Source organism: Engraulis encrasicolus, chromosome 17, assembly GCF_034702125.1.
Source record: "Engraulis encrasicolus isolate BLACKSEA-1 chromosome 17, IST_EnEncr_1.0, whole genome shotgun sequence".
Lineage (NCBI taxonomy): Eukaryota > Metazoa > Chordata > Actinopteri > Clupeiformes > Engraulidae > Engraulis > Engraulis encrasicolus.
In genome coordinates this window covers 2,514,977-2,531,889 of record NC_085873.1, presented here as the reverse complement: position 1 = coordinate 2,531,889, position 16,913 = coordinate 2,514,977, and the positions used below count along the sequence as shown (strand labels likewise).

Sequence of the window (16,913 nt, the reverse complement as noted above, 5' to 3'; positions counted from 1 at the left end):
TGGTTGGAGTCTGTGGCTTGTCTTATGCACCTGTAACGCAATTTAAAACGAAGGCATCCATGCTGCACTTGCTTTCGATTTTGAGCCTTTACCAGACACTAACAAATAAACGCTCAAATTCACCAGCTATGTGGTATAAAATCCTAATTTGACTTAAACATCTGACACATCTTTATCTTTATCTGTTACCCACCAGCATTTGGCTGGTGGTTGGGGCCGGGATTCCATCCCTCCAACCCCAAGCACACTCATGGTACCAATTCATCTCTGTGAAACAAGGCGATCTTTCAGAGATGCTATACGGTCACTTCAATAGACTGCTGGGCCCTGTGTGCAAACCATTAAATCGTTTGAAATGACTTTTTTTCTTTCCTTTTTTTCTTTTTTTGGTCAATAGTTGGCTGTAAAGAGCACAGGCCCAGGGAATTGACGGAATACAGGACAGGATGGGGGAGGGGGACAGGGACAGAGCTGTTACTATGTCTCTGTTCCTTTCAGCCACCCGGCCACTTTTGTACTCAGCTTTCTTTTGAAAAGACTCACTCCTTCAGAGATGTTAGAGTCTGAAGACTCTCCGACTCTCTTTTTTCTTCTCGGCATGTCCTTCAGAGTGTGTAGAACACTGGCGGAGGATAATGAGGTACACACAGGCCAGCCAGATTAGCCGTCTCAGACATCTACTGTAGTGCTCACTCAGAGATATTACTGCAAGTGTGATAATACACGGCTGACCGCCGCTGCTGGGATCAAACTTGCTGAGACTTGCTGTGTTAATCCTGTGGAGTCACTGGTAATTCTACACATTTTGATGAACATACTCTATACTCAGTTTTAAAGGTGCACTCTGTAATATTTTTCATAGTTTCTAGAATTTGTGATGCCCATTCACAAATGTTACCTTTTTCATGAATACTTGGCATCACCATCAAATCCTAAGTATTCAGTAAAACTGGGAAATTTGCAGTTTTCATACATGAAAAGAGCGATCTTCTCCATTTCCAGACATTTTAGCTGCACAACGTACTGTATTACAGTAGTAAATGTTAGTTCATTATTTAGTAAATATTTATGAGAAGATGAAATTTGGCAGTAGACAGCATAGTTTCAATGAGTAGCATAGTTGAAATACCAACTCTGGCTACCATCCTAGACAGTGCTCCTTCAATGCCAGGCCAGATAGGCCAGGTGTGAATTTAGTCACTCAGTGTTTGTATTGAATCTGAGAAGACCTGTTTTTCCATGGAGCGCATATAAAATTAAAGGATTTTAAGTTTGTGGACCTCTGTCAGTCTTGTATTAGCCATTTACCTGCACAATTTTTCAGATAAATTGTACTCAGTTTTACCGGTAGTTTATTTAGCAATTATTTTAGCATTTATATTATATTGGTCAGTGTTTCTGACTTCAGTGTTTGGAATGGTTTTGTTCTGCAGAAATATTCACAGACGCCAATGGAGCTCACAGATATTTCGTGTGGGTCGGCTGTCATGCAGTTTTATCTCCAACAGATTATCATGGCAGCTCCTACTGTAGGATGTCAAAATTATTCATTCACACCACTAACTAACAAATACCTTCCCAAAGGAGGCCATTTTGCTTCTGGAATGTCGGTATTCTAGAATGTTTGACTAATAGCAACATAACATCCCATGAGAGGGTCTTAGAATGTCCAGTGTGAGAGGGTTTTCCCCAAATATGAGCAGAGAGGAAATGGCAAGTAAGTTTTGCTATTAAAAATAGCCCCAAAGCAGTCTTTGTGTGGGTGCAGATGAGTGGGTGGCTGGGTGGCTGGGTGGGGTTCTTCTATTGAGACTTGCACTCTCTTGGGGTGTTTTGAGACTGGAAGGAGGAGAATTGGGAGTTAGTGGAGAGGGTGGCAATGAATAGGGTGTGGGTGGATAGATGTTTTATGGAATAGGAAGACGGGGGTTTTGAGGGGGATTGGGAGTTGGGTGAAGGAAATGCTGTGTGTGTGTGTGTGTGTGTGTGTGTGTGTGTGTGTGTGTGTGTGTGTGTGTGTGTGTGTGTGTGTGTGTGTGTGTGTGTGTGTGTGTGTGTGTGTGTGTGTGTGTGTGTGTGTGTGTGTGTGTGTGTGTTAGAGAGAGAGAGAGTGTTTGTGTGTGTGTGCACGCGCATGTATGCATGTGTGACATACATGCACACATGCGGGCGCGCACACACACACACACACACACACGTTGTGTGTGTAGTAGGAGGATGTGGGATGGAAATGGGAAGACAGGGGCTGGGGCTGGGGGTGCAGAGTTGTGGTACTGAGTGGCAGAGCGAGAGTGAACCCCGGACGCCGTGCCAAGTCCGCAACAATGGCGGCCGTTGTCTCGCGCCCATTGGCATGCAGAGAGACCCAAGTGCCATAATGCTGTCTCTTCATCCCTCCATGACCTCTCTCCTGCCTAGACCACCACACACACACACACACACACACACACACACACACACACACACACACACACACAGCCCCTGCACCACACACACATACACACACACACAGCCCCCGCACCACACACACAGCCCCCGCACCACACACGCACACGCACACACACACACACACACACACACACACACACACACACACACACACACACACACACACACACACACACACACACACACACACACACACACGCACACACACACACACACCACCACACCACCACACCACACACACACACACACACACACACACACACACACACACACACACACACACACACACACACACACACACACACACACACACACACACACACACACACACACACACACACACACACACACACACACACACACACACACACACACACACACACACACACAGAACCAGCCCCCCAATGCCACTCTGGTGCTGCTCTGTCACATCCCCCTCCACACACACACCCCACAGTACCAACCCTCATCCCCACACTACCACTCTCTTCCCTCTGTTACACACACACACACACACACACACACACACACACACACACACACACACACACACACACACACACACACACACACACCACACACACACACACACACACACACACACACACACACACACACACACACACAAGGCAAGGCAAGGCAAGGCAAGGCAAGTTTATTTATATAGCGCATTTCATACACAGGTGCAACTCAATGTGCTTCACAAAGTTAACAAATGTAAATGAAAGGAAACACACACATACAGATGCATATACGCACACGCGCACACACACACACACACATATAGATGCATGCACACATACACACAACTACCCCCCACCCCACACACAACCCTCATGAAGAACAACGCCACTCTGTTGCTACTGTGGCACCCCCCCACACACACACACACACATACACACAAAAACCAACAGCTCCAACCCCCATCCCCACACAAACACTCTCCTGCCGTTGTCACACACACACACACACACACACACACACACACACACACACACACACACACACACACACACACACACACACACACACACACACACACACACACACACACACACACACACACACAACAAACACACACCCACACAACACTGTACCACCACAACACCACTCTCTTGCTTGCTATTATGCCCCCCCTTACAACAAGCCCATGCCACAACTCCACCCCCCCCCACAATAATATCACCATTAACACGCTTTCATCCCCACGACCCAACAAACCCACCACCAAAAAAAAAAACATCCACCACCAACACCACCACCACACCAGTCTGTTGTAACCACCCCCTCTCAAGCACCACCCTCACTCACCACAATAACACCACCACTAACACTCTTTGTCTCATCCCCCCCAACCCCACCCTCGCCCCCAACAAACACCACCATCTCTACATCTCTCTATTTTTCCCTCTCTCTGTCTCTCTCTCTCGATCGCCCCTGTGGCCCCTGGTAGTGCGTAGCCTAGCGTTCCCCAGTCTACAGCCCTCGCTAGTGCACTCGTTCAGCCCCTTCGCCCTCTCTCTCACCCTCCACCTCCATCAGCGCACACCGCCCGCTGCCCAAAACGACCCTCTCACGCCTCCTGAAGAGAACGGCATGTGTGTGGACATCTCAGACGACAGTGAGTATGCTAAGGAGTAGACTAGAGGAGCTAGTAGTGGCTAGGCTAGGCTAGGAGCGTTAGCTAGTGAGCTTGTGTTGTGTATTGATGTTTGTGTTAAAGTTGATGTAATGTAGTGAAGTGGAGTTGAGCAAGTCCTGGTTGGTGTGCATAGATATAAATACAGTAGCCTACGTAAATGGATTTCACTGGTAATCTGTGAAAGTACCATAATAGAGTAGGCTATATTTCTTAAGCCACAAGTTTTTTGAATGGAGAGATTGTGTTGTATGAAAGCATGTGTCAGCTAAAGGTGTTAGACACATTTTTATTCCATTACTTTCAACTATTCTTCTTCTTCTTCAAAAAAAAAAAACATGTATATTAAAAAATGTCATTGTTTCTCAAGCCTATGATCTCATTCTCTCTCTATTGTTGCATGGTCAGCCCTTGCAAAGATGCACTATGCATAGCCATAGAGGAGTTCTGAAACCAGAAAATATGAAAAAAAAGTTATTCTTTGGCCCAGCCCAAAATGTGTCCCGTCTTATCCAATAGCTTCGGACCATTTTAACTGGAAACCACAATCACTTGATGGATTTAGCTCCATTAAGAACCATAATCGTTTAAACAGATATTGTACAAGGCTGTGAAAAGAGTCAAAGGTTAACTATGTATGTTTACAAACTCCTCTGGGCTTATCTTAGCGTCTTAGCTAAGTCCCTGTTTGGATGGCTCTAGTTAACTCACACGGCAGTCCACCATCAGTGTTTACAAATGAAGCACGGTGATGTTATTCTGGGAGTGGTGAGGCACGGTCATGTCCTGCTGCTGCGTGTGGACACTGCTGCCAGCCTCTCACGGTAGCCAGTGGAGGCAAGGGAAGGGAATGAGGTCACGATGACACAGGGAGGCAAGGCCGGCAGGCAGCATGTTACATAAGCCTATTGCAGGAGAGTCTTATAGCGATGGCTTACACAAGAGGCCCGTCCAAGTCACTTTCACTCCCAAGGGAGTTTTGTGTTTGAAGCATTCTAGTCATCCGGAAGTAATCTAATAAGCCTTGTTTCCTCCGCCCAACATCTCATTATAGCAGGTACTTTAGGTCATCAGGCTGTAATGTGGTATTATGGGCCAATAAACGTTTGTAAAATGGCCGTCTTATCATCCAAGGCTGTCTAATTTCCTCACACGGAGTCTATCTCAAATCTAGTCCATTACATGCCCTCTGTTTGTCTCTAACATCGACTGGTTGGCTGGATTACAGCGGAGTCTGAGGAGGCCGTGTCAGAGGAGAGAAAGGATGGAACCGCTGTGTCTGTGGCTGAGGCTGAGACTGAGGCTGTGGCTGAGCCTGAGCTAAAGGAAACCCACAGCGCCCCCTCTGGCCAGGAGGTGTCCACTGGTAATGACACCTACCTTTTTGCCTTGGCAACAGCTTGGCATTTACTGTAGGCCTACAGTACAGTAGGCTTGCCTGGCAGATGAGGCTGTTTTGTTTGATATTGCTTTTTGTTTGAAAATGACCCTGTAGTTTTACTGAACAAAAGATAAATGTGTATAGAGATGTACTGGTGTCATTGTAAATGATTCACCCCACACCTTTTTGAAACTGCGTGTATGGGCTTGTTGAGCTATAGTCTTGCTCATTTGTGGTCATTATTACCATCCCCCTCCCCTTTTTATTTACAGTATTTGTTTTTTGCTTGTTTGTTTCTTAACCTCAGTGTACTTCTATATTAGTATGTGTTTCAACTGCACTGTCCCCATAATGCACAGACTGCATTAGGATTTGCTTTCATTTTCTTTTAAAAAAGTATGCTACTTTTTCTGAGGGAATGAATGCCAAATCGTTTATATAAGAGAAGCTTCTTAGATGTCACATTACTTTCTTCTTCATAAACGTATCAATTATCAAAGTAAAACATGTACCCCTTTAGAAGAAAGTCCGGTTACCAGCGAGGATGCTCAAGGAGAGGAGCTAGCACCACCACCTCAGCTCACTGTGGCTGACAGCGGCATCTCTGGTATGGAGGAAGAATGTGGTAGTGTTGATAAGTTGTATGGTTGCCTCTATAGCCTCGGCTTGAGCTTGACTTTTATGTAGGCAGTGAGGCCTTTTCCTTGCAGTGAAGTCTTTTGTTTGATGTTGCTTTACTGGACAGTGTTCTGTGTTTTGACTACGCCACACTAGATCTATCTGTGTGGAAATGGTATGTTTATAATAGAGTTCGCTACCCTTTGCCGCTTGCTGGAATGTACATGCACCACTGTGTTTCTGCTGTGTTGGTGTATGTTTCTGTTGCCTTCTCCTCATAGTGCATATAGACTGTGCACAGGCTGCTATGAATTCGTTTCAGATGAATGCTTTGATTCGCAGTTAAAAATGAATGAAGTTGAAAATTAAACATTTACACATGAACACCCTTCCTCATCATCAAACTAAAACATCATGTACTCCGTAGAAGAAAGCCCAGAAACCAGCGAGGATGCTCAAGGAGAGGAGCTAGCACCACCACCTCAGCCCACTGTGGCTGACAGCGCCATCTCTGGTATGGAGGGAGAATGTGGTAGTGTTGATAAGTTGTATGGTTGCCTCTATAGCCTCGGCTTGAGCTTGACTTTTATGTAGGCAGTGAGGCCTTTTCCTTGCAGTGAAGTCTTTTGTTTGATGTTGCTGTGTTCTGTGTTTTGACTACGCCAGACTGTAGATCTATCTGTATGGAAATGGGATGTTTATAGTCAGAGGTGTCAAAAGTAAAGTAAAAGTACTTTTGTGGTGTAATTACAACATTAGCTCATGGCATGTTACACCATTTCCTCCCTTGTACTTAATGAGATGGATAGACTGTGTCGTTACTGAAATACACTGAAAACCTAACAAGGACCCACCCAAACATTGATCCAACTTGTGCAGAGTTAGATGATTGTAAGACAAGTACATGGGTCTACTGGTCACTCAAATAAGTGACTTGTGTTGAAGGAAAACTGTGCTTCTTCTTTTTTTACTTTTACTTTTACTTTTGACACCTCGGTTTATAGTAGACTTGGCTACTCTTTGCCCCTTGCTGCAATGCACCACAGTGTGTTTCTGCTGTGTTGGTGTATGTTTCTGTTGCCTTCTCCTCACAGTGCATAGACTGTGCACAGGCTGGATTCGTTTCAGATTAATGGTTTTATTTGTAGTTCAAATGAATGAAGTTGAAAATTAAACATTTAGTTCGATTGTTAGAAGTTCCATGAACACCCTTCCTCATCATCAAACTAAAACATCATGTACTCCGTAGAAGAAAGCCCAGAAATCAGCGAGGATGTTCAAGAAGAAGAACTAGCACCACCACCTCAGCCCACTGAGGCTGACAGCGCTATCTTTGGTGTGGAGGGTGAATCTGGTACGAGTGTCCAAACTTGCCTTGGCTGCACCTTGACTTTTAAATAGACCCTCCTCGCAATGAGGTCTTCTGTTTTTTATATTGCTTTGCTGGAAAATACTCTGCACTTTGACTTAGATCAGTAGCCCATACTGGTATGTTTATAGATTTTGTTACACTATGGATTAATGTGAGCGGCTTGCTGGACTCATAATGTATTTGCAATATGGGAATTTTTTGTTGTTAATTTGTTTGTTTTGCAGATGTGCGTTTCTTGATAGCGTCATTGCTAACTTACCGGTATGCCTCTTTCCACTGCCCGTTTCCTCGTTGGCCTACAGCTCGACACAGCGCGACTCGGCCACCACTTTTTGCTATACGATTGAGCTGTGTCATGTCTATTCGAAAAGCAAAAAGTGGCGCCCGAGTCATGCTAAATCGAGCTGTAGGCCTATCAGAAAACCGGCAGTGGAAAAGTGGCACAAGTTAGCAACTTAATTTTCTGCAATGGAATTTCCCATTGGCAACCTACCAAGTTGCTAACTGGTTAGCAATGATTCACTTGAGAAACAGGGTCCAGTACGACAGTGTGCTTCTGGTGTGTTAGTGTGTTTCTTTCTGTTGTTTTGTCCCCATAGTGCGGCTATGCTACTATGGATTCATTTCAGCTGAATGCTTTGATTTGTAGTGAAATGAATGATGTTTTATAAATTTGAAATGTTAGAAGTTACATAACCTTCCTTGTTGACTTACACATTAATCATCAAACTAAAACATTTTGTCCCCCAGCGGAATTCAGCACAGAAGAACTAGCACCACCACCTGAGCCCATTGGGGCAGACAGCGCCATCTCTGGCGTGGAGGGGGAACTTGGTACGATTGTCCAAACTTGAGTTTGGATTGGCTTTTAGCCTTGGCTGTGGCTTCACTTCTACATAGGCCCTCCTCGCAATGAGGTCTTTTGTTTTTTGTTTTTTATATTGCTTTGCTGAAAAATACTCTGCATTTTGACTTAGATCAGTAGCCTTTACTGGCATGTTTATAGTTGATTTTGTTACCCTTTGGATTAATGTGAGCTGCTTGCTGGACTCGTAATGCATTGGCAATATGGGAATTGTTTGTTGTTAAATTGTTTGTTTTGCAGATGTGCATTTCTTGACAGCGGCATCATTACTAAATAATTTAGCAACTTAATTTTCTACAATGCAATTTCCCATTGGCAACCTACCAAGTTGCTAACTGGTTAGCAATGATTCACTTGAGAAACAGGGTCCAGTACGACAGTGTGCTTCTGGTGTGTTAGTGTGTTTCTTTCTGTTGTTTTGTCCCCATAGTGCGGCTATGCTACTATGGATTCATTTCAGCTGAATGCTTTGACCTGTAGTGAAATGAATGACAACGTTTTATGAATTTGAAATGAAGCATTTCATTTGGCTGTTAGAAGTTACATAACCATCCTTCCTTGTTGACTTACACATTAATTATCAAACTAAAACATTTTGTCCCTCAGTGGAAACCAGCACAGAAGAACTAGCACCACCACCTGAGCCCATTGGGGCAGACAGCGCCATCTCTGGCGTGGAGGGGGAACTTGGTACGGTTGCCTGCCTTACCTGTATGGATCACAATCATAATTTCTCACCACATTAATGTATCTTTTTAGCACTTTGCAACATGGATCATACAGTAGTTAGTCTTACTCTTTGCGTGACTATTTTATTATTCCATTGACTGTTTCATTGGTAATTACATTGGTTTATTTTTAAAAGCAGAGAATCTAGAGCAAGCCGAGGATGAGCCGGCGGATGAAAGTCTGGCATGTCCATCTGGCATTGCCGAGGTTCAGAGCCTCCACTCTACCGAGGATGGGGAATCGGGTACGATTGTCCATACCAAACCTTTCTCTATAGCTGACTTGAGAATGGCTTGCTTGACCTTCTATTCCTGTACATATGAGATCCCCGCTTATATTTGCAGTGTGCCTTATAGAGTAAACTTGTTTTGTTTTGTTGAACTTTGAAGTTTAATTTGAACCTACTGTATGTTTCTTTGTGTAATGTGTGCCATTTGAGTTCCAAACAGCTTTGTGGTTTGCTTTTGAATTGTATGCTTTTCCCTTTGAATGTCTCCCATCCCCTCCGCCGATACTAACCGCTCTTTCAGTTTCGCTTTCAGTTTATTCTAAGGGTGTTGTTCCAAATTGGCTTTGTTTTGGTCTGCTGCTTATATCGCTATAGGCTACCTCGTGGCATACAGGAGTTCCCTTTTAGCATCTAGCCTAAACTCCCTGTGCACGTGTGCAGTGCATTACACATCTTCATAACTCATGTAACAGACACACAGATGCACACGCACGCACACACGCAAACACACACACGCACACAGACACACCGACACACACCGCTTTCTCTCATCTAATGAAGCATTTCTTTCACAGTGGACTCCCAGGAGCTTGTAGCAGCAGGGGCAGCAGAATGTGAAGAAGACGTACAGGTGTCAGTGTCTGAGCTCACTGAAGCTGTGATCGCCCCCTCTGTCCAGGAGGAGGAGTGCGGTATGAATTAGCTGAAATAAAAACACTGCAGTGTTGCCTCCCCTATGCTTTGCTTGGGCCAGAAACACTTGAGTGAAATGCTGACAAGATAGAGGTAGCGATAGAGACAGCAATAGTGGTGTGTGTGTGTGTGTGTGTGTGTGTGTGTGCGTGCGTGCGTGCGTGCGTGCGTGCGTGTGTGTGGTGACTTTTTGCTTACCTCGCAGCTCATCCTAAGAGGTCTGGCACTGATCCCAGCACAGTCAGGGCCAGATCTCCTTTACGATCCTTACCCCTCTGGCCATATTTTACACGACCTTGATATTTTATGCTTTTATTCCTTATTTGTTATGTTTAACATTGTAATGACGCTAAGGATTTATGTGTTTAACGGGCTAACTCCATCTTCTGAACTTATTTTTGAATAATTTTTGTTTCAGGTTTTGTTATCGAAAATTCTCTCTCACCATTGATTTTCATGTTATGCTACCAAAGGCTGTTCACTTTATGATACCACAGCACTGCCAGTTACCAAAGAAATACTTCACCGAAATGCCAGCACCAATGAAATATTTCTTCCGAGAATTTATACGAGTGTCAGTTCTTTCCTTTGCAATAAACAAAGTTAATCTCAGCATTCATTACGTATCTCTACTACTACCTCATAATTGCGTCAAGGATACATGTAGTCCATTAGACAATCTATGATAGCTGTACTATGATCAGGAAGCAGTGAATCCAGAAACAACAACATTCCTGCTCCTTTCTCTTGGCTCTCAGCCAATCACAGAGTGGTTCGCAATGTTTGATAATACACATTTTTTATTTGCTTGGCTTCTACTGTGTGTTTGTTTGCTTGTGTGTGTTGAAGAACACTCTGTGCTTTGCATAGACAGTGGTATGGAGTATGCGTAGCTAATATTTGCTCATTTTTTCATGCAACCCAACCCCTCCCTGCTTTCCTCATTACTGTTGTCTGCACCATACTTTTTTTTAACATATTGCCTTTGTTTTTTGTTTGTTTGTTTTCTGCAGCAGGCGGAGACAATATGGCTTCTCCAACAGGTAAATAAAGTATATGATGAATTCACTTCTCTAAAACACTGCACACATTCACTTCAGTCAGAATCAATATATTAACAACACGTTTGTGGGTCAAACTACATTACTGTATGTTTCAAGCACAATAATATGGGCTTTTTTCTCAGTAATTTCACAGCACACAACATGCCTCCTTGGTTGCCCTTATCATATTGCAATGTCATCCACCCCCTCATCATCATTCATCATGTGCGTGCATCATGTGTTCATGTCATGTCATTACGTCAAGAAACATGGATCCATTTGGTTTGTTCTCCAATGAGTTTTTATCTCTTCTAATTTTCTTTTCATTCCCTCAGTTGAATATTTCCTGGTATTCATGCAGTTACGTATTGACACCTTTGGTTTGATTATGATTATGATCTTGATGCCAGCAAGTCATTGCGCTGCATTGGTACTTTCTTTCCGTTTGGGCCTTCGTTCTGTTTAGGGGACTATGTCCTCCTCCTATCTCCTTATTTTCCTTCTTCTGGACGTTCTTTTCAATCAGCAACCACGTCTTCAATGCTAGTTAGGATGTCTCCCATGTCATTTCCTGTTTACTAAAAAAACATAAAACAATCAAGCATTTTATACAACAGTCAGGAGTGTCTGCTTCTCAACAACAAGTTTTAAACTCCTGACCAAATTCAAAATCTTGCACTTACAGCTGCTCTTCTTCAACTATGAAGATTCACTGTTGTAATAATCATGATAATCATAATAATAATAATAATAACAAACCCGATAAGAGTTTCACAATGATTCTACCCTTTTCGAGAACACCCAGAGGATCCCAGTGGCCTGGGACTCCATTCTGGAGGGAGCCCAACAATGGTTATTAGTAGATCCGGAGCTGAAGAGAGAGGAGCAGGAGGAGGAGTGCAGAGTCACACAGAGATGACAGACTTGGCTGGAGAACGAGAACAAGAAGGAGGGAGGCACACAGTCACAGAAACAGACTCTTCCTCAAGCGGTCCCCAAGGAGGAGGAGGAGTAGGAGGTGGAGGACAGGAAGCTGGGGGAGCAGGGGGAGCAGGGGGGGTGAGGCCGACCGCCGTGTCCCACTCCTCCGCTCCTGAATTGGGACGCGTATGGGGCCTGACTCCCGGTGGTGGTGGTGGTCCGGAACGTTTTTCCAGCCACGATGAAGAACACGCTGAAGAGAATGATGAAGTGGACATCCTAAGAAGCGCGTCTGCTCACCCTCATCACCCCCTGCATCGCCCGCACTCCATGAGCCCAGACCGTGCCCGAAGCCTGTCCCTGGAGGGTGAACCGCCCTCTGCCTTCCTCGTCCGCAGCTCTGCCCTGGAGGACCTGACCTCCGTCGGAGAGACTCAGTTGCAAGTAGAGGATCTTCTAGGGGGAACGTCTTCTACTACCTTGCCGTCTGCTCCCATCATCATCGCCTCTACTGCCGCCGCTGCTGCTGCCACCCCTCCCGGCGGTGTTGCTGATGCTGATCGAAGGCTGTTTGCTCACGAGGAGCAAGAGGAGGAGGAGGAAGAGGAGGAGACGCAGCAGGGTGGAGTGACAGCACCACCGACGGCGCCGCCATATGGGGCATGTCAGGTCTCCTCAGACAGTGAGCGGAGATCAGTGCCTAATCCTCACGTAAGTCCTTCCGAGGCTCCCAGCTCCGGCGGGAACGCCGCGGCTCCCTGGGGGGAACAGCTGCAGGGATTTGAACCCAGCAGTTTCCCATCTCCGCCTCCCACCCCAGAGTACCCCCCCGGCTCCCCCTCCCTGGTGTCCGCCGCGGAGAGAGCGGAGATCATCCGGGCCCAGCTGAACGGTTCCCAGTACCAGCATCATGATGAGGGTGGAGATAATGATGATGGTGGGGAGGTGGTGGATAGTGATGATGGAGAAGGCTTTGATGGTTCAGCCATGCAATCAGATACTCTGGGTGACTGGGAAATGGACAGAAGGCCTGTTGGCCAGAGGGATGGCTGGAGGAGCCTTGAGAGCCAAGACACAGGATCTGGTTGTGGGTCCGGATCGGCATCTCCTCTCCTGAGAAGAGCTTTGTCGCATGGCTCTCCCGCCAGAAAATCATACGTCCCCGTTGCCCAGTTCAAAGGTCTGTTGTTGTGTTAAAACGCTCGTCACCAAACCAAACGCCTTTTCGCTCAATCCCCACCCACCCACCTACCTCCGCCCTCTCCCGCCCGTCAAGCCTGCCACCCACCCTCTTCGCCCTCTCTTCCTACTTCCTTCCTTCCTTATTCCCTCCCTCCTCCTCCGATCTACTCATCCACTCCTCCCTCTCTTCCTCCTTACTTCCGCCCGTCCCTCCCTCCGCCCCACCTCCCGTCCTCTCTCGTCAAACAGCCTAGCTGTGTCCCGTTTATAATTTTTTCCTCTTCTTCTTCTTCTTCTTCACCACCACACTTGTTTTTGTTACAATGCTGGCCGGCCCGATGCTAAGCTAGCTATGAAGCACTCTCCTCTTTATCTTGAACTGCTCTATTTAATCTGCACCCTGGAAATCAGTGCAGGGTTATGGCAAAGGCCAAATTGCTTTTTTTTCTTCTTTTTTCCGCTGCGTTTTTTTCTCTGCCTGGTTCTCTCATCATCAGATCGTCAGATTTTATTCTCGTCTTGTCCTGGTCTTGCAGCCCCCTTATTTATTTATTTGTTTGTTTGTTTGTTTATGTGTTTATTTATTTTGAGTTTGAGGATTCAATCCAGTATTTTGCTGGCCATGTTTCCACCATAACTCCCGTTTGCATGTCACTGTGCATGCAAGCACTGTTTGTGTGAGTTTGTGTGTCATAGCACCATTGTGGAGGGGATTACTACTGTCTTAGTCTAAATACACTTGTGTGCTTGCGTGCATATGCGCTAGTATAGAAATGCACAAACACAACCATCTACTCGAATGCCCAAACACACGCACAGACAAACACACAGGCAGCATCAGCATGTTCTTGACAAGGCTTACATTTAAGGTATTACTGTAGACTAATATTTTATCTCAGTAATCAAGATTACGATTTATCCGTAGAGGGAGGGCAAAGCTTAATTAATTACAAAGGCACGATGAATTGTTATCTAATCGTTTTCTCTTCTCTATCGCATTGGCTTCTCATGTGAGACACAGTTGATTCTCTAAATGCACCGTGTCCCTTTCTCCTCCCTAGCTCAACCCAAGACTGACAGTGATGCCGAGAAGAGGGTAGGTGTTTTTTTCCTCCCTTCCTTTTTTCTTTTTTCCTTTCTTCTCACTTTGTGTTCTTTGTGTTTCCTTTCTTCCCACTTTTTGCCATTCCGAATTGAAAGTAAATCACTGATGTTCCCCATACATATTTGCGCAAGCATCACAGCCTCACCTCAGCACACCTGTCTGAATGAACACCTGTCGAAACCCTCGTCAACAGCTACTCCTTAACATACTGTACATTTTCCATTGGTAGCCATTGCTTCTGCTCTTTCTTTGTGTTCAGTCTTTTATGTTCACCACTTTTTTCTTTCAACCCCCTGAACTCTGCACTCTCCACTCAACATCAGCCTCCTAAGGCCACCCGAACGCCCCAGACCAAAGCAGCTAGGCCCTCTTCCCAAAGAAAGCCACCCATCACAGGCCCCCAGCCCCTCAAAAGAAGGCCCCTGGCCCAAGCCCAGTCCCAGACCCCTGTCACAAATCGGGGGACTGCAGCCCCATCCAAGACCCCTACAGCCCCCTCCAGAACCCCCAGAACTCCCTCCAAGACCACCCCAGTCCACTCCAGGCCATCCCTTACCCCATCGAGAGCATCAACAAGCTCAACCTCATCCCGGCTGTCCGCAGCCTCATCCCGGCTGTCCGCAGCCACTTCCAGGACTCCTAAAGCTCCCTCATCCAGGCCACTGTCATCCTCATCCCCCTCCAAGTCGGCCCCATCCCCCTCTAAGCCCCCCGTATCAGGGTCTGCACGAGCCGGCAGGCCTCCGGTGAGTACAGAAGTGCCTGCCTACAGTTAGCACGCGCCTGCTTAGCATAGCACTCCCCCATCTACAGTAGCGCAATGGGGGACCAATGCTAATGCTAGGGCTATAGGTGCTAGGGAGACAACATGCTAACCTACTTAGCACTCCCCAGCTAGAGTTGTTGGGAAAGATGCGAACTGTCTCACTTAGTGCTGTACAGTTAGACCACTTGCGAAACATGACTTAGCATAGGGTGACCAGATTTTTGTAGTCCGAAACCGGGACACTTCGTGCGTGACTGAAGGACAATATTTGGCGGGCGGGTCTGGGGGTCCTCCCCCAGGAAAATTTGTATTTTTTAGATGCCATTTCCTGCATTCTAATCAATTTTAGAGGGAGGAATGACAAATCGCAACTGACTACTTCAGATTTTATATACAAGCGCTGGCTGCCATTAATTGTGGCAGGTAAACATGTAATCTTTTCCATATATTTACCCTGATAGACATGGCGCAATGTAGTGGGTGGCCAAAACCGGGACATATTTGTGTCCCGAGAGGGTTTGCTCGGGACCTGGGACACAAAACTCCAAACCGGGACTGTCCCGGTCAAACCGGGACGTCTGGTCACCCTATAAGACTTAGCATTCCCTAAATAGAGTGATAGGGAATGATGCCAATTGTGGTGCATGTTTTACTGACCTAAACAAAATTCAAAGGGATTGCCACCTTGTTATTGTAAAATTTTGGCACTGTTAGTTCACGAGTAAAAGTCTGAGTAGTCATCAAAATAACTTACAGTAGGCTTTTAAATCCATATAGGCTACATTGTACGATGTCAGTGAGCCATTGCTTTGAATAGCCTACACACAGTTGACAGTAATTACATTTAATTACAAGTCGCTACGGAACAGGTGCACATTATTTCCCTTGCTTCGCGTGAACATCCACTAAACCCCTCAAAGACGTAGAACCTCTTTTGGAATGCTTTGTCCAACTCACCCCAAAGATTGTAGCCCTTGTCTCGACTTAACCCCACAATCCCACTGCATTTACATTTTGTAGTCAAGCATCAACATAAGGCTACAGTCTCTTCCTCCCCTCTGCATTTTTAACCAGCCAAAATAACGTCCTTCCTGATGCTTGCGGAGCATGTTCCACTTCCTTGTTATTGCTGTTTTGTTCTGGAAACATATTCTTGTATTTGTCCTCCCAGGCTCCCGGAGCAAGGCCTCATGCTGCGGGCACCAAGATACCTGCCATGGCTCCAACTCAGTCAGGTAATAACAGTTTTCTCAGTAAAGAAATGTAAAAAGTAACCTGAATAGAGTTCTTCAGCGTTGACGTCAACTTGTATGCGGCGTTTGGACTTCCGGTTCTATGGCGATTTTTTTACATTGCAACACGCCATAGAGATTCAGGTTTGGCAAAAATATAAGTTGCACGCCAACAACGAACATTAGCGTGTCCCCGCATCCCTTTCTCATTAGTGGAACGGATCGTATCATCATGTTGGTGTATTCACATGTTAAATCATGACGATTTTAATTCAATATTGCTAACCCCTTTCTGATCATTAAAACTTCCGAACTACATGCTTTCCTTTGGTTGCCATGGGTACAACCCTCCGCACGTACATGACGTTAGATACAGGCGCCGCTTCTGTAGTCGCCAAAAGTTTCCGGGTTTAGCATATGGACGCAACATCGTATTTATGTCGAAGTTTGACACAAAATGATCAACCATGTCATACCTACAGCCTATTTTTAACACCCTCGACAGTTTGCAGGGGTTCGCTAAGTGCGTGCTTGCACTCGGAGCTTATTTGAAACTGGCCCCTATTCATTCCCAATGGAGGCCAGAAGCCGATACGAACCAGGAAGTCCTTAAATGCTAACATGAAAGACTACAATCTACTACATGCTTCCGCGTTACTGAAGAACTCTATTCTTATTATTTATTGCAGA

At 45.6% G+C, this 16,913-nt stretch overlaps 1 protein-coding gene across 3 annotated transcripts in view; it reads left to right on the top strand.

Annotated features, from left to right (window-relative positions):
- The window catches only part of mapta (microtubule-associated protein tau a), a 70,805-nt gene that overhangs the window by 23,886 nt on the left and 30,006 nt on the right, over positions 1-16,913 (top strand). For all 3 annotated transcript variants that reach the window (XM_063221553.1, XM_063221555.1, XM_063221554.1), the window contains exons 3-14: positions 5,316-5,453; positions 5,989-6,075; positions 6,514-6,600; positions 7,336-7,440; positions 8,209-8,292; positions 8,930-9,013; positions 9,189-9,296; positions 9,857-9,973; positions 10,988-11,017; positions 14,182-14,216; positions 14,549-14,971; positions 16,163-16,226. In XM_063221553.1, the coding sequence (XP_063077623.1) occupies positions 5,316-5,453; positions 5,989-6,075; positions 6,514-6,600; positions 7,336-7,440; positions 8,209-8,292; positions 8,930-9,013; positions 9,189-9,296; positions 9,857-9,973; positions 10,988-11,017; positions 14,182-14,216; positions 14,549-14,971; positions 16,163-16,226 (1,362 nt within the window). The remainder of the gene's footprint in view (positions 1-5,315; positions 5,454-5,988; positions 6,076-6,513; positions 6,601-7,335; positions 7,441-8,208; positions 8,293-8,929; positions 9,014-9,188; positions 9,297-9,856; positions 9,974-10,987; positions 11,018-14,181; positions 14,217-14,548; positions 14,972-16,162; positions 16,227-16,913) is intronic.